The sequence below is a fragment of the Macrobrachium rosenbergii genome, chromosome 10, assembly GCF_040412425.1.
Source record: "Macrobrachium rosenbergii isolate ZJJX-2024 chromosome 10, ASM4041242v1, whole genome shotgun sequence".
NCBI lineage: Eukaryota > Metazoa > Arthropoda > Malacostraca > Decapoda > Palaemonidae > Macrobrachium > Macrobrachium rosenbergii.
In genome coordinates, this window is record NC_089750.1 from 62,022,207 (window position 1) to 62,039,706 (window position 17,500).

Here is a 17,500-nt window from a genome sequence, read left to right on the forward strand (position 1 = left end):
GAGAGAGAGAGAGAGAGAGAGAGAGGGTAACAATATCCTTACTTTCATTATTAATAACATTACTATGACATCTGTAGCATGATTCGAACCCGCATATGGAGTATCAGAACGATGCAGGTTCGAATCATGCTGTGGACGTCAGAATTTCTTCCTATTCCTGCAACTGGATCTCAGGCTTTGTAGTGGCAAGAGTATCCAAAAAGTTTGAAGAATTGGAGAAGTTTAGAGGGCACTCTGTTCCTTACAATCATATACGTATTTGGTGAAAACTGACCAGTATATTATATATATATATATATATATATATATATATATATATATATATATATATATATATATATTACAATGACGCTTTATAAATAAACTCGGTATCAAATACAGCAAGAATTTGGGCCGTGCCCTCAGCCTGGAAAACGCGACGAAAGAATTACCGTATCCACTGCTTTTCTTTTTACCACAGAAGAGCGTAACAAAGAGTTCAAAGGCTACAATCCAGGTATGTCCACAAGGAGGTATGTACATGGAGTGAGTACTTCCCTTCTCCTTTTCTCTCTCTCTCTCTCTCTCTCTCTCTCTCTCTCTCTCTCTCTCACCAAAACCACTTTCCCACGACGCGTAGCAAGGCTTACCGATGGGTTCTTCTCTTTCTATCTGACTATCTTTCTTTTCGCTTATCTGTGAATCTCTCTCTCTCCCTCTCTTTCTCTCTCTCAATTAATCAATCAATCAATCAATCTTCACCTATTAATCCATATATCTTTATTTACCAATTCCTCTCTCTTTCTCTCTGTCTGTCTGTCTGTCTGTCTGTCTGTCTGTCTGTCTCTCTCTCTCTCTCTCTCTCTCTCTCTCTCTCTCTCTATATATATATATATATATATATATATATATATATATATATATATATATATATATATATATTATATTATATATATATATATATATATATATATATATATATATATGTATATATTTATATGTATATATTACTCATCAATCTGTATACCGACATTTATTATTTTTTCCTCTCTATTTATCTATCACTCTATCTATTTCTATCTATCCACATCTCTCTTTAACTCCCCTTCCCCAAGCAAAAAAGAAGAAGAAGAAGAAGAAGAAAAATACACAGTCGCCCCCTTACCCGGGTATGCCGCTGGATTCCATGTAGTTGGCCAAGGTGACGTCGTTGGACCAGACATCGAACTGCCATTTGCGCAGTCCCAGGACGCCGCAGTGAACCCGGCCCGAGTGGATTCCCACTCTCATGTTGACATTCACGCCCGTCACCTCTCTCACCAACCTGAAGGAGGGAGAAAAAGGGAGTGAGAGAGTGAGATGTTTAAATTAGGTTGACCGGCAGACAAGAGTAGCACATTAGGAGGAACATTCCTGGCGAAGCAGTGGGACACTTCCAAGAGGACACCTGGAGAAATTGGACATCAAGGGATTAGGGTTTCAGAGACTTTGATAGATGCACTTTTAAAAAATGGACAGTGAGAGATGAATTGTAGCATGCCTGGAGAGACATTCCCGGCAGAACACTGGAACACTTCTGCTAAAAGGACACCAAGAGAAATTGGACATCAAAGAGATTATTGCTTTAAAGATCTTGAGATATACACTTTTAAAAATTGGACACTGAGAGACAAATTGTAACACATTACGAGGCAAAACACTGGGACGTTTCTAAGAGGACATCTGGAGAAATAGGACATTAAGAGATAACTGCTTTATAGACTCTGAGAGATACATCAGGAGTAACTGTAGCACATTAGGGAAAACATTCCTGGCAGAACACTGGGACACTTCTAAGATGACACTTGGAGAAACAGGAAATCAAAGGAGAACTGCTTTACAGATTTAAAGAAATACGATTTTAAAAACTGCAAATTGAGAGATGCATTGTAGCACACTAGGAGATACATCCCTGGCAGAACAATGGGACACTACTGCTGAAAGGCCAAGAGAAATATGGCATCAAGGAATTGCTACTGTACAGACTCTGAGAGATACACTTTTAAAAAACGGACATTACGAGATGAATTACTTGTAGGGCATATGGCAATACATGATTCAAAATCATTCTGACGAAACCTTTCTGAGATGATGGAAGACATGTTGGTAATGGCAAAGTAAGAGATTATACATTTTAAAAAAACTTTGGGACATACCTCTATTTAAAAGAAAAAAATTATGAGAAACATTACTACCGGACATAAGAAGACATACATTACTACTTATCAAATTTTAGGTGAGACATTACTTATACCACAATGAAACTAAGAGGAAACTACTTTTAGATAATTTTGTAAAATAAAAAAACTGCTTAAGAAATTAAAGGATTTTTATCCTCATTTCACATGAATGTGCGAACATTAATAATAATAATAATAATAATAATAATAATAATAATAATAATAATAATAATAATAATAATAATAATAATAATAATTCACTAGAAACGTGCTTGAAAAATGTTCAGGTCAACATGAGAGTAAACGCAATTTCAAATAACAAAATTACGAGTTATTTTGTTCTGTGACACCATTGCATCGATTCTGACCCCCAAGATTTCCTTTCGACACACTGGTAAAAGTTTCAAGGATCATCTCTTCGTAAAAACTCAGTATATGCCACAATCTTCTTTGAAAAACAATTTTCACGAAAATAGCCAGAGGAATTTAAACGTAACCTAAATGAAATGATCGAACACACATCGGTCTTAAGGGGTCTGTCTCCCTGAGTATGAAATTCTATTTTTACGAGGCGTGAAGGATACGGTCCTAGTCCTCTCAGTTACACGGATTCACAGTTCAGGGGAGATTCCTGAAATGCGACAACCTTACAGACTGTAATGCACTGCAAAAATTCCATGCAAAAATTGGAGAAAAGGACCAGCTTGCAATTAACCAGGTGGAGCTAATTTCACGGATTCATAATTCAGTGTAGGCGGCCTGAAACTGCGACAGCCTTGCAGACTGTAATGCACTGCAAAAAATTCCATGCAAAAATTGCAAATGAGGACCAGGTTGCAACTAACCAGGTGCAACTGTTGGACAGAAGACGGACATACCGACAAACTCACACAAATAAGCTCCCTCAAATATACATTACATATATAAAATCAACAGCGAGAACACTCTTCCAAATGAAAACAAAGAGGTCAGTTTAATACCAACGAGGCATTCAAAAAGATGAGATATTTTCGTCTGAAAAGCTGGAAAACCACACAACACTGACTTCTCAAAACTAGTTCAAGAGGAAAAGTTCACAGCAGTCAAGGACTGGAGTTTAGAAAGTAGAACAACAAAAACACGTTGATGACTTGCGTTGAAGTATGTGCCTCGGAAAAAAAAATAAAGTTTCATCGTTAAAGTCTTCGAAATTCGCGTAACAGAAAAATTAAATTTCGTTATTCAAATGTGACATACAACAAAAATACTTTTACGGAAATGGGGATGCTAATCCTCACATTAGTTCCCGTAATTTTATTGGAACAAAGACAGGAAATTGTTTAGTATTTATGAATTCTTTCTGACCTTCTTAGGAGTGACTGGTTTTATATACATACATATATATATATATATATATATATATATATATATATATATATAATAATATATATATACATATATATATATATATATATATATATATATATATATATATATATATATATATATATACATATATATATATATATATATATATATATATATATATATATATATATATATATATATATATATATATATAAGTACTACAACCCATCTTTCAAAAGAATACGGAATACTGTAGTTGTGCTTGGGAGAGCACTCTACTAGAAGGAATTGTGTTTTAAAGATAATTTTTTTCATTATTCTTTACTTCCTGGAATTCATCACACAGGATTTGAGTCAGGAAAATATTTTCGCTGTAAATATTTTCGCTGTAAATTTCATGATTGTTGCCTTGATTACAAATGAGCAAATATCTCAAATTAGAACGAACAAAATTCCCTTGATTTTGGGGACAAGCATACAACGACTAGGAGACCCAAATGTTGAAAACAAGAAGAAAGACAAGAAAACACGAAATATAAATAAATAAAGGTAAGTTAGCAAATTCTTCTCTAGCGGATACGTGAATGGAACCGAAAATGCGTGTTCTCGTAAAGCATTAAGAATACTTGAAAACTTTACTCCTTTTATAAATATTCTTTTTCTGTTACTGCACTAACTTATGGAACGGTTACCCTCATGCTCATACCTAGCCCAGACCTGTAGAAAACAGAAAAAAAGGAAAAAAAAGCCTAACTGCTGAGGAAGAGATAGCGTGCATATTTATCTAAGTAATCTTCTTCGTTTTAACGTGCTTTTTTCCCATTTTCTATATGGGGTAAGCATGATGCCTTCTTTACGAAGGACTTTGATTTGGCGTTGGGGTAGGCCGTAGCCTCGATCGGCTGCCCTGCCTGGCATCGCTTAGACCCCGGTAACGATGTGTACGTGTATCGTGCCAATCCCCAGCTCCCTTTCTCCCAAGCAGCAAGGAGAACTGGGCGGGTAGGTCGACAGTTCGAGACGTGTGAGGTGTCTGTTATGTTTTTAGATGTTGGAGTGGCTTTGTTTTTATGTGTGTATTAGTCAGTAACACCCATTTGCTTTTCAGCAAACCTATCCGTTGATTACATACGTAATCCAGGGGTGTCTACACGGATAGCAAAGTGTCCGCCTTCACTGACCAGTCGGCTGCGGATCTGAATCCGCGCCACGGACCTCTACGTAGTCCTAGGCCGCTGCTCTACCGACTGAGCCACCGAGGCTCTGTATATTTATCTAAGTAATATATATACATATATATATATATATATATATATATATATATATATATATATATATATATATATATATATATATATATATATATATATATATATATATATATATATATATATATATATATATATATATATATATATATATATATATATATATATATATATATATATATAATACATGTACATTCATGCGTACATAATATACCGGTTCTCAAATATTCTTAACATTATGTTCGTTAATAAATCTTAACATCCTAACATTTCTGATGGCCCAAATGGGATTTAAACAAACGTAATGGCGCGATAAAAAACTACGATCTTTTGAAGGTAAAAGAAAGAAAATGAGGCGAATCCGCTCGTCCGCGAAGCTGCAAATATCACAGAAGGCCAAAGGAGCTGATTTAAAATAAGCTCTGCTTTAAAGGAGCGGATTAAAAAAAAAAGACTGGTTTTAAGGAGCTGATTTAATAAAAACTTTGGTTTAAAGAAGCTGATTTTAAAAAGGCTCTGGCTTAAAGGAGTTGATTTTAAAAAGGCTCTGGTTTAAAGGAGCTGATTTAAAAAGACTCTGGTTTAAAGGGGCTGATTTAAAAAAAAAGACTCTGGTTTTAATGAGCTGATTTAATAAAAACTCTGGTTTAAAGGAGCTGATTTTAAAAAGGCTCTGCTCTAAAGGAGCTCATTTGAAAAAAGCTCTGGGTTAAAGGAGCTGACTTAAAAAAAGACTCTGGTTTAAAGGAGCTGATTTAAAAAGACTGGTTTAAAGGAGCTGATTTAAAAAAAGAGACTCTGGTTTAAAGGAGCTGATTTAAAAAAAAGACTGGTTTAAAGGAACTACTTTAAAAAAGACTCTGGTTTAAAAGAGCTGATTTAAAAAAGACTCTGGTTTACAGGAGCTGATTTAAAAAAGACTGGTTTTAATGAGCTGATTTAATAAAAACTCTGGTTTGAGCTGCTTTAAAAAAGATTTTGGTTTAAAGGAAATTATTTAAAAAGACTGGTTTAAAGGAGCTGATTTAAAAAAGAGACTCTGGTTTAAAGGAGCTGATTTAAAAAAAGACTCTGGTTTAAAGGAGCTGATTTAAGAAAGACTGGTTTAAAGGAACTGACTTAAAAAGGACTCTGGTTTAAAGGAGCTACTTTAAAAAAGACCGGTTTAAAGGAGCTGATTTAAAAAAGACTCTGGTTTAAGGAACAAACGCACATTTTAGCGAGTAGCAATTGGATGAAGTGGGAGAATTTTAGGAAGTTGATAAATAACTATAGGAGTTGGGGTACACGGAGGATGGGGAGGTGGGAATTGGATGATGGCAAAGGGAATGAGGATGCGGAAAAGGAATAAGATGTAAAGGAGCTTGAGGAAAAGCTCCATGAGGATATTGGGAAAGAGTTGGAGGAACAGATGGAGTACTAGCTGGAGGAGGAGGTGGTGTAAAGTGATGGAGGAAGAGCCTGAAGAACAGTGAAGGAGGACTAACTGGAGGAGGAGGCGGAGTAAAGTGTTGGAGGAAGAGTCTGAAGAACAGATGAAGGAGGACTAGTTGGAAGAGGAGGAAAAGTCTGAGGAGGAGGAGGAGGAGGAGGAGTACTAGCTGGAAGAGGGGAGGTGGAGTAAAGTGGTGGAGGAAAAGTCTGAGGAATAGATGAAGGAGGACTAGCTGGAAGAGGAGGTGGAGTAAAGTGTTGGAGGAAAAGTCTGAGGATTAGATGAAGGAGGACTAGCTGGAATAGGAGGTGGAGTAGTGTTGGAGTTAAAGTCTGAAGAACAGATGAAGGAGGACTAGCTGGAAGAGGAGGTAGAGTAAAGTGTTGGAGGAAAAGTCTGAGGAATAGATGAAGGAGGACTAGTTGGAAGAGGAGGTGGAGTAAAGTGTTGGAGTTAAAGTCTGAAGAACAGATGAAGGAGGACTAGCTGGAAGAGGAGGTAGAGTAAAGTGTTGGAGGAAAAGTCTGAGGAATAGATGAAGGAGGACTAGCTGGAATAGGAGGTGGAGTAAAGTGTTGGAGGTAAAGTCTGAAGAACAGATGAAGGAGGACTAGCTGGAAGAGGAGGTGGAGTAAAGTGTTGGAGGAAAAGTCTGAGGAATAGATGAAGGAGGACTAGCTGGAATAGGAGGTGGAGTAAAGTGTTGGAGTTAAAGTCTGAAGAACAGATGAAGGAGGACTAGCTGGAAGAGGAGGTGGAGTAAAGTGTTGGAGGAAGAGTCTGAAGAACAGATGAAGAAGGACTAGCTGGAAGAGGAGGTAGAGTAAAGTGTTGGAGGAAAAGTCTGAGGAATAGATGAACGAGGACTAGCTGGAATAGGAGGTGGAGTAAAGTGTTGGAGGAAGAGTCTGAAGAACAGATGAAGAAGGACTAGCTGGAAGAGGAGGTAGAGTAAAGTGTTCGAGGAAAAGTCTGAGGAATAGATGAAGGAGGACTAGCTGGAATAGGAGGTGGAGTAAAGTGTTGGAGTTAAAGTCTGAAGAACAGATGAAGGAGGACTAGCTGGAAGAGGAGGTAGAGTAAAGTGTTGGAGGAAAAGTCTGAGGAATAGATGAAGGAGGACTAGCTGGAACAGGAGGTGGAGTAAAGTGTTGGAGTTAAAGTCTGAAGAACAGATGAAGGAGGACCAGCTGGAAGAGGAGGTAGAGTAAAGTGTTGGAGAAAAAGTCTGAGGAATAGATGAAGGAGGACTAGCTGGAATAGGAGGTGGAGTAAAGTGTTGGAGTTAAAGTCTGAAGAACAGATGAAGGAGGACTAGCTGGAAGAGGAGGTAGAGTAAAGTGTTGGAGGAAAAGTCTGAGGAATAGATGAAGGAGGACTAGCTGGAACAGGAGGTGGAGTAAAGTGTTGGAGTTAAAGTCTGAAGAACAGATGAAGGAAGACTAGCTGGAAGAGGAGGTAGAGTAAAGTGTTGGAGAAAAAGTCTGAGGAATAGATGAAGGAGGACTAGCTGGAATAGGAGGTGGAGTAAAGTGTTGGAGTTAAAGTCTGAAGAACAGATGAAGGAGGACTAGCTGGAAGAGGAGGTAGAGTAGTGTTGGAGAAAAAGTCTGAGGAATAGATGAAGGAGGACTAACTGGAAAAGGAGGTGGAGTAAAGTGTTGGAGGAAAAGTCTGAGGAATAGATGAAGGAGATGGAGGAATGGTAAGAAGAAAGGGTAGAATAGGATATGGTGGAGTTAGGAATGAAAGGGTAATGTAACTGTTCCTCCGCTCGCGCTCCTGCGTTCCGGAGCTTTCAGCGATGACTCCATTTTAACTCAGCTCAGTTGTGCGTTGAAGTTCTGTCAATTATCATCTCACGAGGTAATATTGGGTATTTCACTTGATACTTGTTATTGTATCTACCATTTCTTGTTAGCTATATTCGTCCATGCAACAGGGCGAAATACGGCGGTTCTATGGCAGGTATGTAAGGTTACGGCACCCGCATATTAATTAGGCTAAGGCTATCAATCAGGTTACGCAGATGTCTCCACAAAACTGCTTGAAAAAAAAAAAAAACGGGGAAAATGAAGGAATCAGTCATAATGGTAATTTTTTTTTGGGGGGGGGATAAAACAATAATGGCGAAAACAGTTTTCAAGGTTTCATTTTCTTTTAAAGGGCAGGTATTTAGAGAGGCTACATTAACTTTCCCTTCTAAATTACTCCCGTAAAAGTCTGAAAAATTATGAAGCAACGCAAATACCCGGCAAAAAACTACACAGAAAGATATTTCGTTCCATTTATATCCAGAGAAGGCTAAATGACGAGGGCGGATGGAACACAACACCTCTGCAAAATTTTTCAGGAAAGTAACAAAGAGAAGAAATGTTTTCGGTTTGTGGGAAAAGGGAGTCTTTTATGCATGTTCACGAGGTGTGGAGGCAGAGGACACAAAACGTTACGACAAAGCGATCACAAACAAGACGACATTTTTAGTTTCATGTCAACACGTAACTTATATGTAAATATGCTTGCCTGGAAGTTTCTTTACTGTTTCCTTCTTTCAAAACTGCGATAACATTGGCCTTCAGTAATTAAAACATGTCCTTTGTGTTTGTCTTGAATGACTAAGAAAAAGGCGACTGCAAAAAACAGTTTGGGTAAATAAATATAAAAAACAGGAGCATCCTCTTCAGCTGTACTGAAAAGTAATTTCAAAGTATTCACAAAGAAATATTCACAAAACAGAAAGCAAAAATAGGAATTAAAAAGGGTAACTAAAACGAAGACCCCAACAATGACAATTTTTATTTTAATTGCTCTTTAAATTTTTATCCTTTTTTGTTTCGTTTTTAATTTTGTTTCTTTGTAAACACTTAGTAATTACCTCTTAGCGGACTAAGTGAAGGCCGGATGCTCCTGTTTTTATATTTATTTAGTTACAGTTTTGTTTTTTTGCAGTGGCTTTTTTTCTTGACGATAATAGTTTTCTTGGTCATTCACTAGATGCAAAAGCGTTATCTATTTAACGCACTCACTTGAATAAAGAAAAAATGTGCAAAAGCGCTATTTATTTAACACACTTAAAAACAAAAACAAAAACAAAAACAAAAACTTTCACAACCAGGAGAATGAATTATTCGCGACAGTCTTTTCCATCTTCTTAAAAAGGTTTATTCTGGAGGCCCCCAAATCAGCCCTCACCCGGGTCACAATTAATTATCGGTGAGAGTTTGTTGTCTTCTTGAATAACTTATGCCCTTCTGATACCATTCATTTTGAATATGCCAAATAATTAAAATTTTTCATTAACTCCATCCCTGTCATCCTCAGCCTCTTCCTTTGCAACTACAAACTCGTCTTTGCAACAGCAACCTTGTATTTTCAACAGCAACCTTGTCTTTGCAACTGCAACCTTGTCTTTTCAACAACAACCTTGTCTCTGCAACAAAACCTTGCATTTTCAACACCAACCTTGTCCTTGCAACAACAACATGCTATTTTCCACAACAACCTTGTCTTTGCAACAAAAACATTGTCTTTGCAACAGCAACCTTGTCTTTTGCAACAACAGCCTTGTCTTTGCCACAACAACCTTGTCTTTGCAACAACAACCTCGTCTTTTGCAACAACAGCCTTGCCTTTGCCACAACAACTTTGTCTTTGCAACAACAGTCTTGTCTTTGCCACAACAACCTTGTTGCAACAACAACCTTGTTGCAACAACAACCTTGTCTTTGCAACAACAACCTTGTCTTATTTATAAGAACGGAGACGTTTCTAACGCGTATGAAGACAAGGTAACATGGTTGGCACTTAGTAAGCTGTGGCAGAATAACTCACTAAGTAAACCCAAGAGCCGATATAAAGACAATGTAATGTCCATGTATTTCACGGGGGTGCCCCAAGAAAAAGAGCCCGTGCTGGCATAAGAACAACTAAATACACAGCAATAAAGAACTTGCACTTGATAATGATGACTATTACAACGATTGCAATGCCTCAAACCAGAGGCATTGTGGGATCTGGTGGTTGTGGCATATATATATATATATATATATATATATATATATATATATATATATATATATATATATATATATATATATATATATATATATATATATATTATATATAAAGTCCACAAACTGACTGAGCCAATATTAAAGTTAGATTTTGCAAATACCTCTTTCCGGCAAATCAGGCTGTGGTGGCGCCAGGTTAATATATATCAGAAAATTAATAAATTAGCCAATTCCAGCCAAGCAGTTTTACAAAGGCGTTCGCTTGAATACCTTCAGGGACACTTCCGATTAACTTTGCTCAGGTGTGATGGAGGAATTTTTACTCTCGTTCAAAGTTCCGAACTTTTCTCGCTTCTGAAAGCCCGAAAAATGATTACTAACTTTAATCTTACGTAGTCCGTGAATGATATCTGCTTGGTTAACCACCTGATATCGTTCAATAATAATAATAATAATAATAATAATAATAATAATAATAATAATAATAATAATAATAATAATAATAATAATAATTTATTGATATGTTAAGTTAATATTATTATAATAATTTAATATTATATACTATAATTACTATTATTATCAATATAATTATTGTTTATATTATCTACAAAAGCAACACCAGTAACCATAGCGATGGCATATACACAACATTAATTCCAGTAATTTTTCACTTCCAGGCAGCGTCCTCTATAGAGGGTGGTTCTAGAAAAATGGACAAAAGTCACTGCCACAATCATCCCTCAGCAGCTGGATCCAGGATGAATCCTTTGTGCAGAAAACTGACAAAGCATCAGGGCTTTATACTGTATACCTATATATGGAGGACTCGTCCTTATTATTACTCTATTACAGGCATTAAAATATAAGGGCAAATCAAAAATCTATTTTTTCTCCCGGATACTCAAGCTAAATTACCAGACACTCAAGCTATATTGCCTCACACTCAAGCTAAATTGCCTCACACTCATGCTAAATTAACTGACTCCCAAGCTAAATGACCAAACACTAGAGTTAAACTGCCGAACACTCAAGCTAAATTACCGAACACTTAAGCTAAATTGCCTGACACTCAAGCTCAATAATGGAAACTCAAGGTAAATTATCGAACACTCAAGCTACATTACCGAACACTCAAGCTCAATTACCGGATAATCAAGCTAAATTACCGAACACTCAAGCTAAATTGCCTGCAATCAAACTAAATTACGGAACACGCCAGCTAAATTACCAAACACTCAAGTTAAGTATCGAACACGCATGCTACATTCCCGAACATTCACGCTAAATTACCTGACTCTGCAGCTAAATTACCGAACACTCAAGCTACATTACCGAATATTCATGCTAAATTACCTGACTCTGAAGCTAAATTACCGAACACTCAAGCTACATTACCGAATATTCATGCTAAATTACCTGACTCTGAAGCTAAATTGCCGAACGCTCAAGCTACATCACCGAACATTCACGCTAAATTACCCGACTCTGAAGCTAAATTACCGAACACTCAAGCTACATTACCGAATATTCATGCTAAATTACCTGACTCTGAAGCTAAATTACCGAACACTCAAGCTACATTACCGAATATTCATGCTAAATTACCTGACTCTGAAGCTAAATTGCCGAACGCTCAAGCTACATCACCGAACATTCACGCTAAATTACCCGACTCTGAAGCTAAATTACCGAACACTCAAGCTACATTACCGAATATTCATGCTAAATTACCTGACTCTGAAGCTAAATTACCGAACACTCAAGCTACATTACCGAATATTCATGCTAAATTACCTGACTCTGAAGCTAAATTGCCGAACGCTCAAGCTACATCACCGAACATTCACGCTAAATTACCTGACTCTGAAGCTAAATTGCACACACTCAAGCTACGTCACTGAACATTCACGCTAAATTACCTGACTCTGAAGCTAAATTGCCGAACACTCAGTCTACATTACCGAACATTCACTCTAAATTACCTGACTCTGAAGCTAAGTTACCGAACACTCAAGCTACATTACCGAGTATTCACGCTAAATTACCTGACTCTGAAGCTAAATTGCCGAACACTCAAGCTACATCACCGAACATTCACGCTAAATTACCTGACTCTGAGGCTAAATTACCGAACACTCAAGCTACATTACCGAATATTCACGCTAAATTACCTGACTCTGAAGCTAAATTGCCGAACACTCAAGCTACATTACCAAACATTCATTCTAAATTACCTGACTCTGAAGCTAAATTACCGAACACACAAGCTACATTACCGAATATTCACACTCAATTACCTGACTCTGAAGCTAGATTACCGAACACTCAAGCTACATTACCGAACATTCACTTTAAATTACCTGACTCTGAAGCTAAATTGCCGAACACTCAAGCTACATTACCAAACATTCACTCTAAATTACCTGACTCTGAAGCTAAATTGCCGAACACTCAAGCTACATTACCGAATATTCACACTCAATTACCTGACTCTGAAGCTAAATTGCCGAACACTCAAGCTACATTACCGAATATTCACACTCAATTACCTGACTCTGAAGCTAAATTGCCGAACACTCAAGCTACATTACCGAATATTCACACTCAATTACCTGACTCTGAAGCTAAATTGCCCAACACTCAAGCTACATTACCGAACATTCACTCTAAATTACCTGACTCTGAAGCTAAATTACCGAACACTCAAGCTTCATTACTGAACATTCATGCTAAATTATCGAACATTCACGCTAAATTACCGAACGATAAAGCCAAACTACCGAAGAATCAAGTTAAATTGCCGAACACTCAAGCTAAATTGCCTCCGTAATAACCCTTAATTTTGTCTTGAAAAAGGTCGGACTCAAATGATTACTCAAAAATTCATCTCACAGTTTCAGACGCATTGTTATTATGAACATCTACAAATGAAATGACGGAATTAAAGTTTAAGAGCGCCGAAAGAATCTTTACAAATGAAATTTAATTTCATCCGATTCCTAGAAGCTTTCGGAATTATGGAAGAACTGGATTCTGAATATAAGACAAAGCTCTGCCGTGGGAACTTTTACATTCATGCTGGTCTCCACGTGAAGTGAAAATGGGGAAGGGGGGGTTCTGGCTGGGTTAACACCTCCGCTACCCTGTAAAATTAGTAACTATTTGGCGCAAAATGTTAATGACATCACTAGAATTATGAAAGACACAGGTAAAGCTAAAAAATTTCAACATCTTATATCTCATCCAAGATCTCTTATATGCAAGCTAAGTTCTGCTAATCACTGAAATCCAATCATTATAAAATCATTGAGTAAATAAAAGTCTGAAAAACATAAAGACCGACGAGGAAAAACCAAAAGGGCAGACAGGGGGCAAAACGACAGAAGGAATCGGTGCTATATGCCGTCGACCGCTGCGCAGGGCAAGGAGATAAAAACCAAGAGTTTCTGAAACCTGCAACAAATCTTAGCGGCTTGGCAGAAGCAGCATAGGTCATGACGAGGTCCTAGAGCTAATAGAGTGCGTAATATACAAGAAAAGCAAGGATTTCAAGTTAACGTGAAAATATTCACAAAGTAAAAAAAAAGAAAGAAAGATAAAAAAACATTCAGCGAGCTGTTCATCAAGATGAAAAGCAAAATGCTTTTGCAGTTATCCCCGTTCCAGGAAGATTATAAGACATCTGTAAATGCGAAGTTGCTCTTTGCAAACGCGGCGCGAATCCGTTTACGAAAAGCGTCTGTCCATCGACTTGCGAAATGTCAAGGGTTGAACGGGTTCTTTCGTTCTGCAGATTTCAAAGAAATGGATTTCTCAGCCGAAGATGGAAACAGACTCATTAACAGATCAGTTGCTTTTGGAGGTCTTAAGTTGGCGACACACGGGGACTGTTTCTTGCATCCTTTTTAAAGCGTCTTATCTTCTAACTTCACACAAAAATAGGCAACGTCGTGTTCGTGTTCATGTGAAGTCATCCTTACGCATTTGCGTGACTTCAGTCCCAAACTAGCATTAAAATAAACTTTTCTTTTTTCCCGTTAGATGCGATATTTGGACACATGCCATGAGACTTAATGCCATTTAAACCGCTCCCTAACCTTGATATAAGAAGAAGGCTGAGGTTAGGGTTAATGCCATCATTACTAAAATTTGCAACAAACCCTGGCAATCCGGTCCCAAGAGGCTTTGGACCATAATGTGGCCTGAAAGGCCGAGTACTTTCAGCAAACTTAGGCGATAAGATGCCGAAAAAGGGCAGAAAAACGGACCCTCCTGACCACGACCTTAACGACACCCTGAGTTCTCTGCCATGGCCCAAGACCACTAAAACCATTCGGTTTTCATCCATCTTTGATCCCCTCCGAGCGCTGTTACCAATGCCGGATGAAATTTTCAGGATCGGCAATTCGGCTTGAATACCAAAAAAGAACCAAGAGGTACAGTTTTCCCTGGGGGATAGTGACACTGGTGCCGGTTAAAGAAGAAGAAGAAGAAGAAGAAGAAGAAGAAGAGAGAGAGAGAGAGAGAGAGAGAGAGAGAGAGAGAGAGAGAGAGAGAGAGAGAGAGAGAGGAGTCTTTATCACCTCACCTAATATTTTTTCCAAAGTCAGTGAGTCAATTCATCACAAAGATATTGATTATCAATAATTAATGTGAGCGCTTTCAGCCCCATGATGCCAAAAGGCCACAGGACACAACTCACACCTGAGTTACCTGGTTTTAGTCAACAGACAGAAAGTCTGAACACCTGTTGTAGTCTCTTTAGTCAACAGACAAAATGTTTGAACACCTGCTGTAATCTCTTTAGTCAACAGACAGAAACTTTCAACACCTGTTGCAGTCTCTTTAGTCAACAGACAGAAAGATTGAACATCTGTTGTAGTCTTTTTAGTCAACAGACAGAAAGTTTGAACACCTGTTGTAGTCTTTTTAGTCAACAGACAAAGTATGAACACCTGTTGTAGTCTCTGTAGTTAACAGACAGAAAGTCTGAACACCTGTTGTTGTCTCTTTAGTCAACAGACAGAAAGTCTGAACACCTGTTGCAGTCTCTGCAGTCAACAGACAGAAAGTTTGAACACCTGTTGTAGTCTCTTTAGTCAACAGACAGAAAGTCTGAACACCTGTTGTAGTCTCTTTAGTCAACAGACAGAAAGTATGAACACCTGTCGGAGTCTCATCATGCACCCAAAGACCACGACTTGGACATAGGTAAATCCACTCAGTAAAAGATCCTTCCACATAAGTTTCGTCAATTCAAGCTCAGTTGTCCAGTGGAAGCTTATCGGATGAATACATATTTTCTATATTGCCTCATTATTTCCCCTTGCTAGAGGGGGTGGGATACTATACCTGAACAAGCTCTTTTCTTCTTTACCTAAGGATGCTTTCTACCAAGAAGTGCTGAAAATGGTCAAGTAGGTCGAGAAAGGAGGTCAAAAACAGTAAATATTTTACGGACAAACAACCAACACATAATACAATCAGACAAACGGACGACGGGCTAAATTTGATCAGAAAACCTCACTAACGAAGCTCTGGCAAAATACAGGTAGAAACGATTGATTCACCTTGAACGTCAACAACACCAACACCACCACCAATAATAATAATAATAATAATAATAATAATAATAATAATAATAATATGGAAGGAGTCCCTCTTTTAAGACAGCATTTTCGTGAACAACTGCTACTTCAACGACATTCTGCTTGCACAGTCTCCTCTATTTTTCTTATCATAGTCATAATTTAATAAGAAAGGTACAGAAGACTGCATAAGCTTAATGCCACTGAACCAGAAATAATGTAATAATAATAATGGTGATGAAAATAATAATAACAATGATAATAAAAGCATATGGTCTCATTTTTACTATACCCTAATTGTGTCGTATGACCCTCGACCTTCACACAAAGGCTTCCGATTAATGGCTCTGGTGGCAAACACTGCTTTTTATTGGGTCCCACTAAACTATTCAAACCACTTCTCATAATTACTGTTATCATCAACCAAATCGTTGCCATAGCAACACAAATTCACTCTCACTTAATTCTGTTCGTTTCCCGGGGGTAAGAGCGTCCCATTTCCGCAAACATCAGTCTCCCAAGGTTTGTTGTACGACTCTGATAATTGATTTTTTTAGTATGAGGTTGTTTAGTCACATGGGCATAATCATAACACCACCATCGCTAAAGCTGGTTTATTTCTGGTTCGATTTTGTTTGTTTGTTTATTGACAGGTTTTCGCAAAATTTATGTCATGAAATTTATGAAAATTTGATAATAGGTGGACTAGACTTTTTTTTGTGGGGGGGGGAGAAGAGGAGTGGATGGGTGAGTGGGGGGTTTGGACTTTGGACTGCATAGCCTCAGCGGAGGTTTGTGGTCTCCTAAAGCATTTGTCAAGACTGTTTATTCAAGAAAACGCAGAACGTGTCTCAAATATATGGTTTAAAATCAATAATTTATATATACTCGTACATGCGTACGTTAAGAAAGTGCCAACTTTTCCTCGCTTTCATGAATAAGTCCATCTATATTTATGATTACTCAAGGATTTTCATCCCGATTATCATTATTATCATCATTAATCAATTTAATGTTGTTAGCATAAGTAGTAACGTTCCAATAGCATAAGTAGTAACTTTCCAAAGCACTTGGTCAGTCCAATAGCATACCTCAGAACCTCGCGTTTATTATAATAACTATCATTATGATCGTCAGCATTTGGAGACACTGCAGTTAACATATATAACTGAAAATTTTCAGTTATATCAATTAATATTGTTATTGGTGTCATCATAATTTTGACTACATTCACACCAAACATTATAATCATTACATATAGTTCTATATTACTCATAACTGCCAACAGCAATACATCCTTTATTGCTCAGAATAACTGCCAACACCAATACATCCTTTATTACCCATAATAACTGCCAACAAAAACACATTCTTTATTACTCATAATAACTGCCAACAGCAATACATCCTTTATCACTCATAATAACTGCCAACGCCAATACATCCTTTATTACTCATAATAACTGCCAACACAATACATCCTTTATTACTCATACTAACTGCCAACAGCAATACATCCTTTATTACTCATAATGGCTGCACCAGCGATACATTGGTATCCAAAATTAATAAAGAAATTTTAAATTTAAAAAATCCCATTAAAAAAAATTTAATCAACAGCCCACAATTAAGAGCGAGCTTTCTCTTTTCT

General features: G+C 37.4%; 1 protein-coding gene across 1 annotated transcript in view; it reads right to left on the reverse strand.

The window, feature by feature from the left end:
* The window catches only part of LOC136842694 (adenylate cyclase type 6-like), a 776,358-nt gene that overhangs the window by 56,895 nt on the left and 701,963 nt on the right, over positions 1 to 17,500 (reverse strand). The window contains exon 7 of the mRNA XM_067110356.1: positions 1,145 to 1,303. Within this exon, the coding sequence (XP_066966457.1) occupies positions 1,145 to 1,303 (159 nt within the window). The remainder of the gene's footprint in view (positions 1 to 1,144; positions 1,304 to 17,500) is intronic.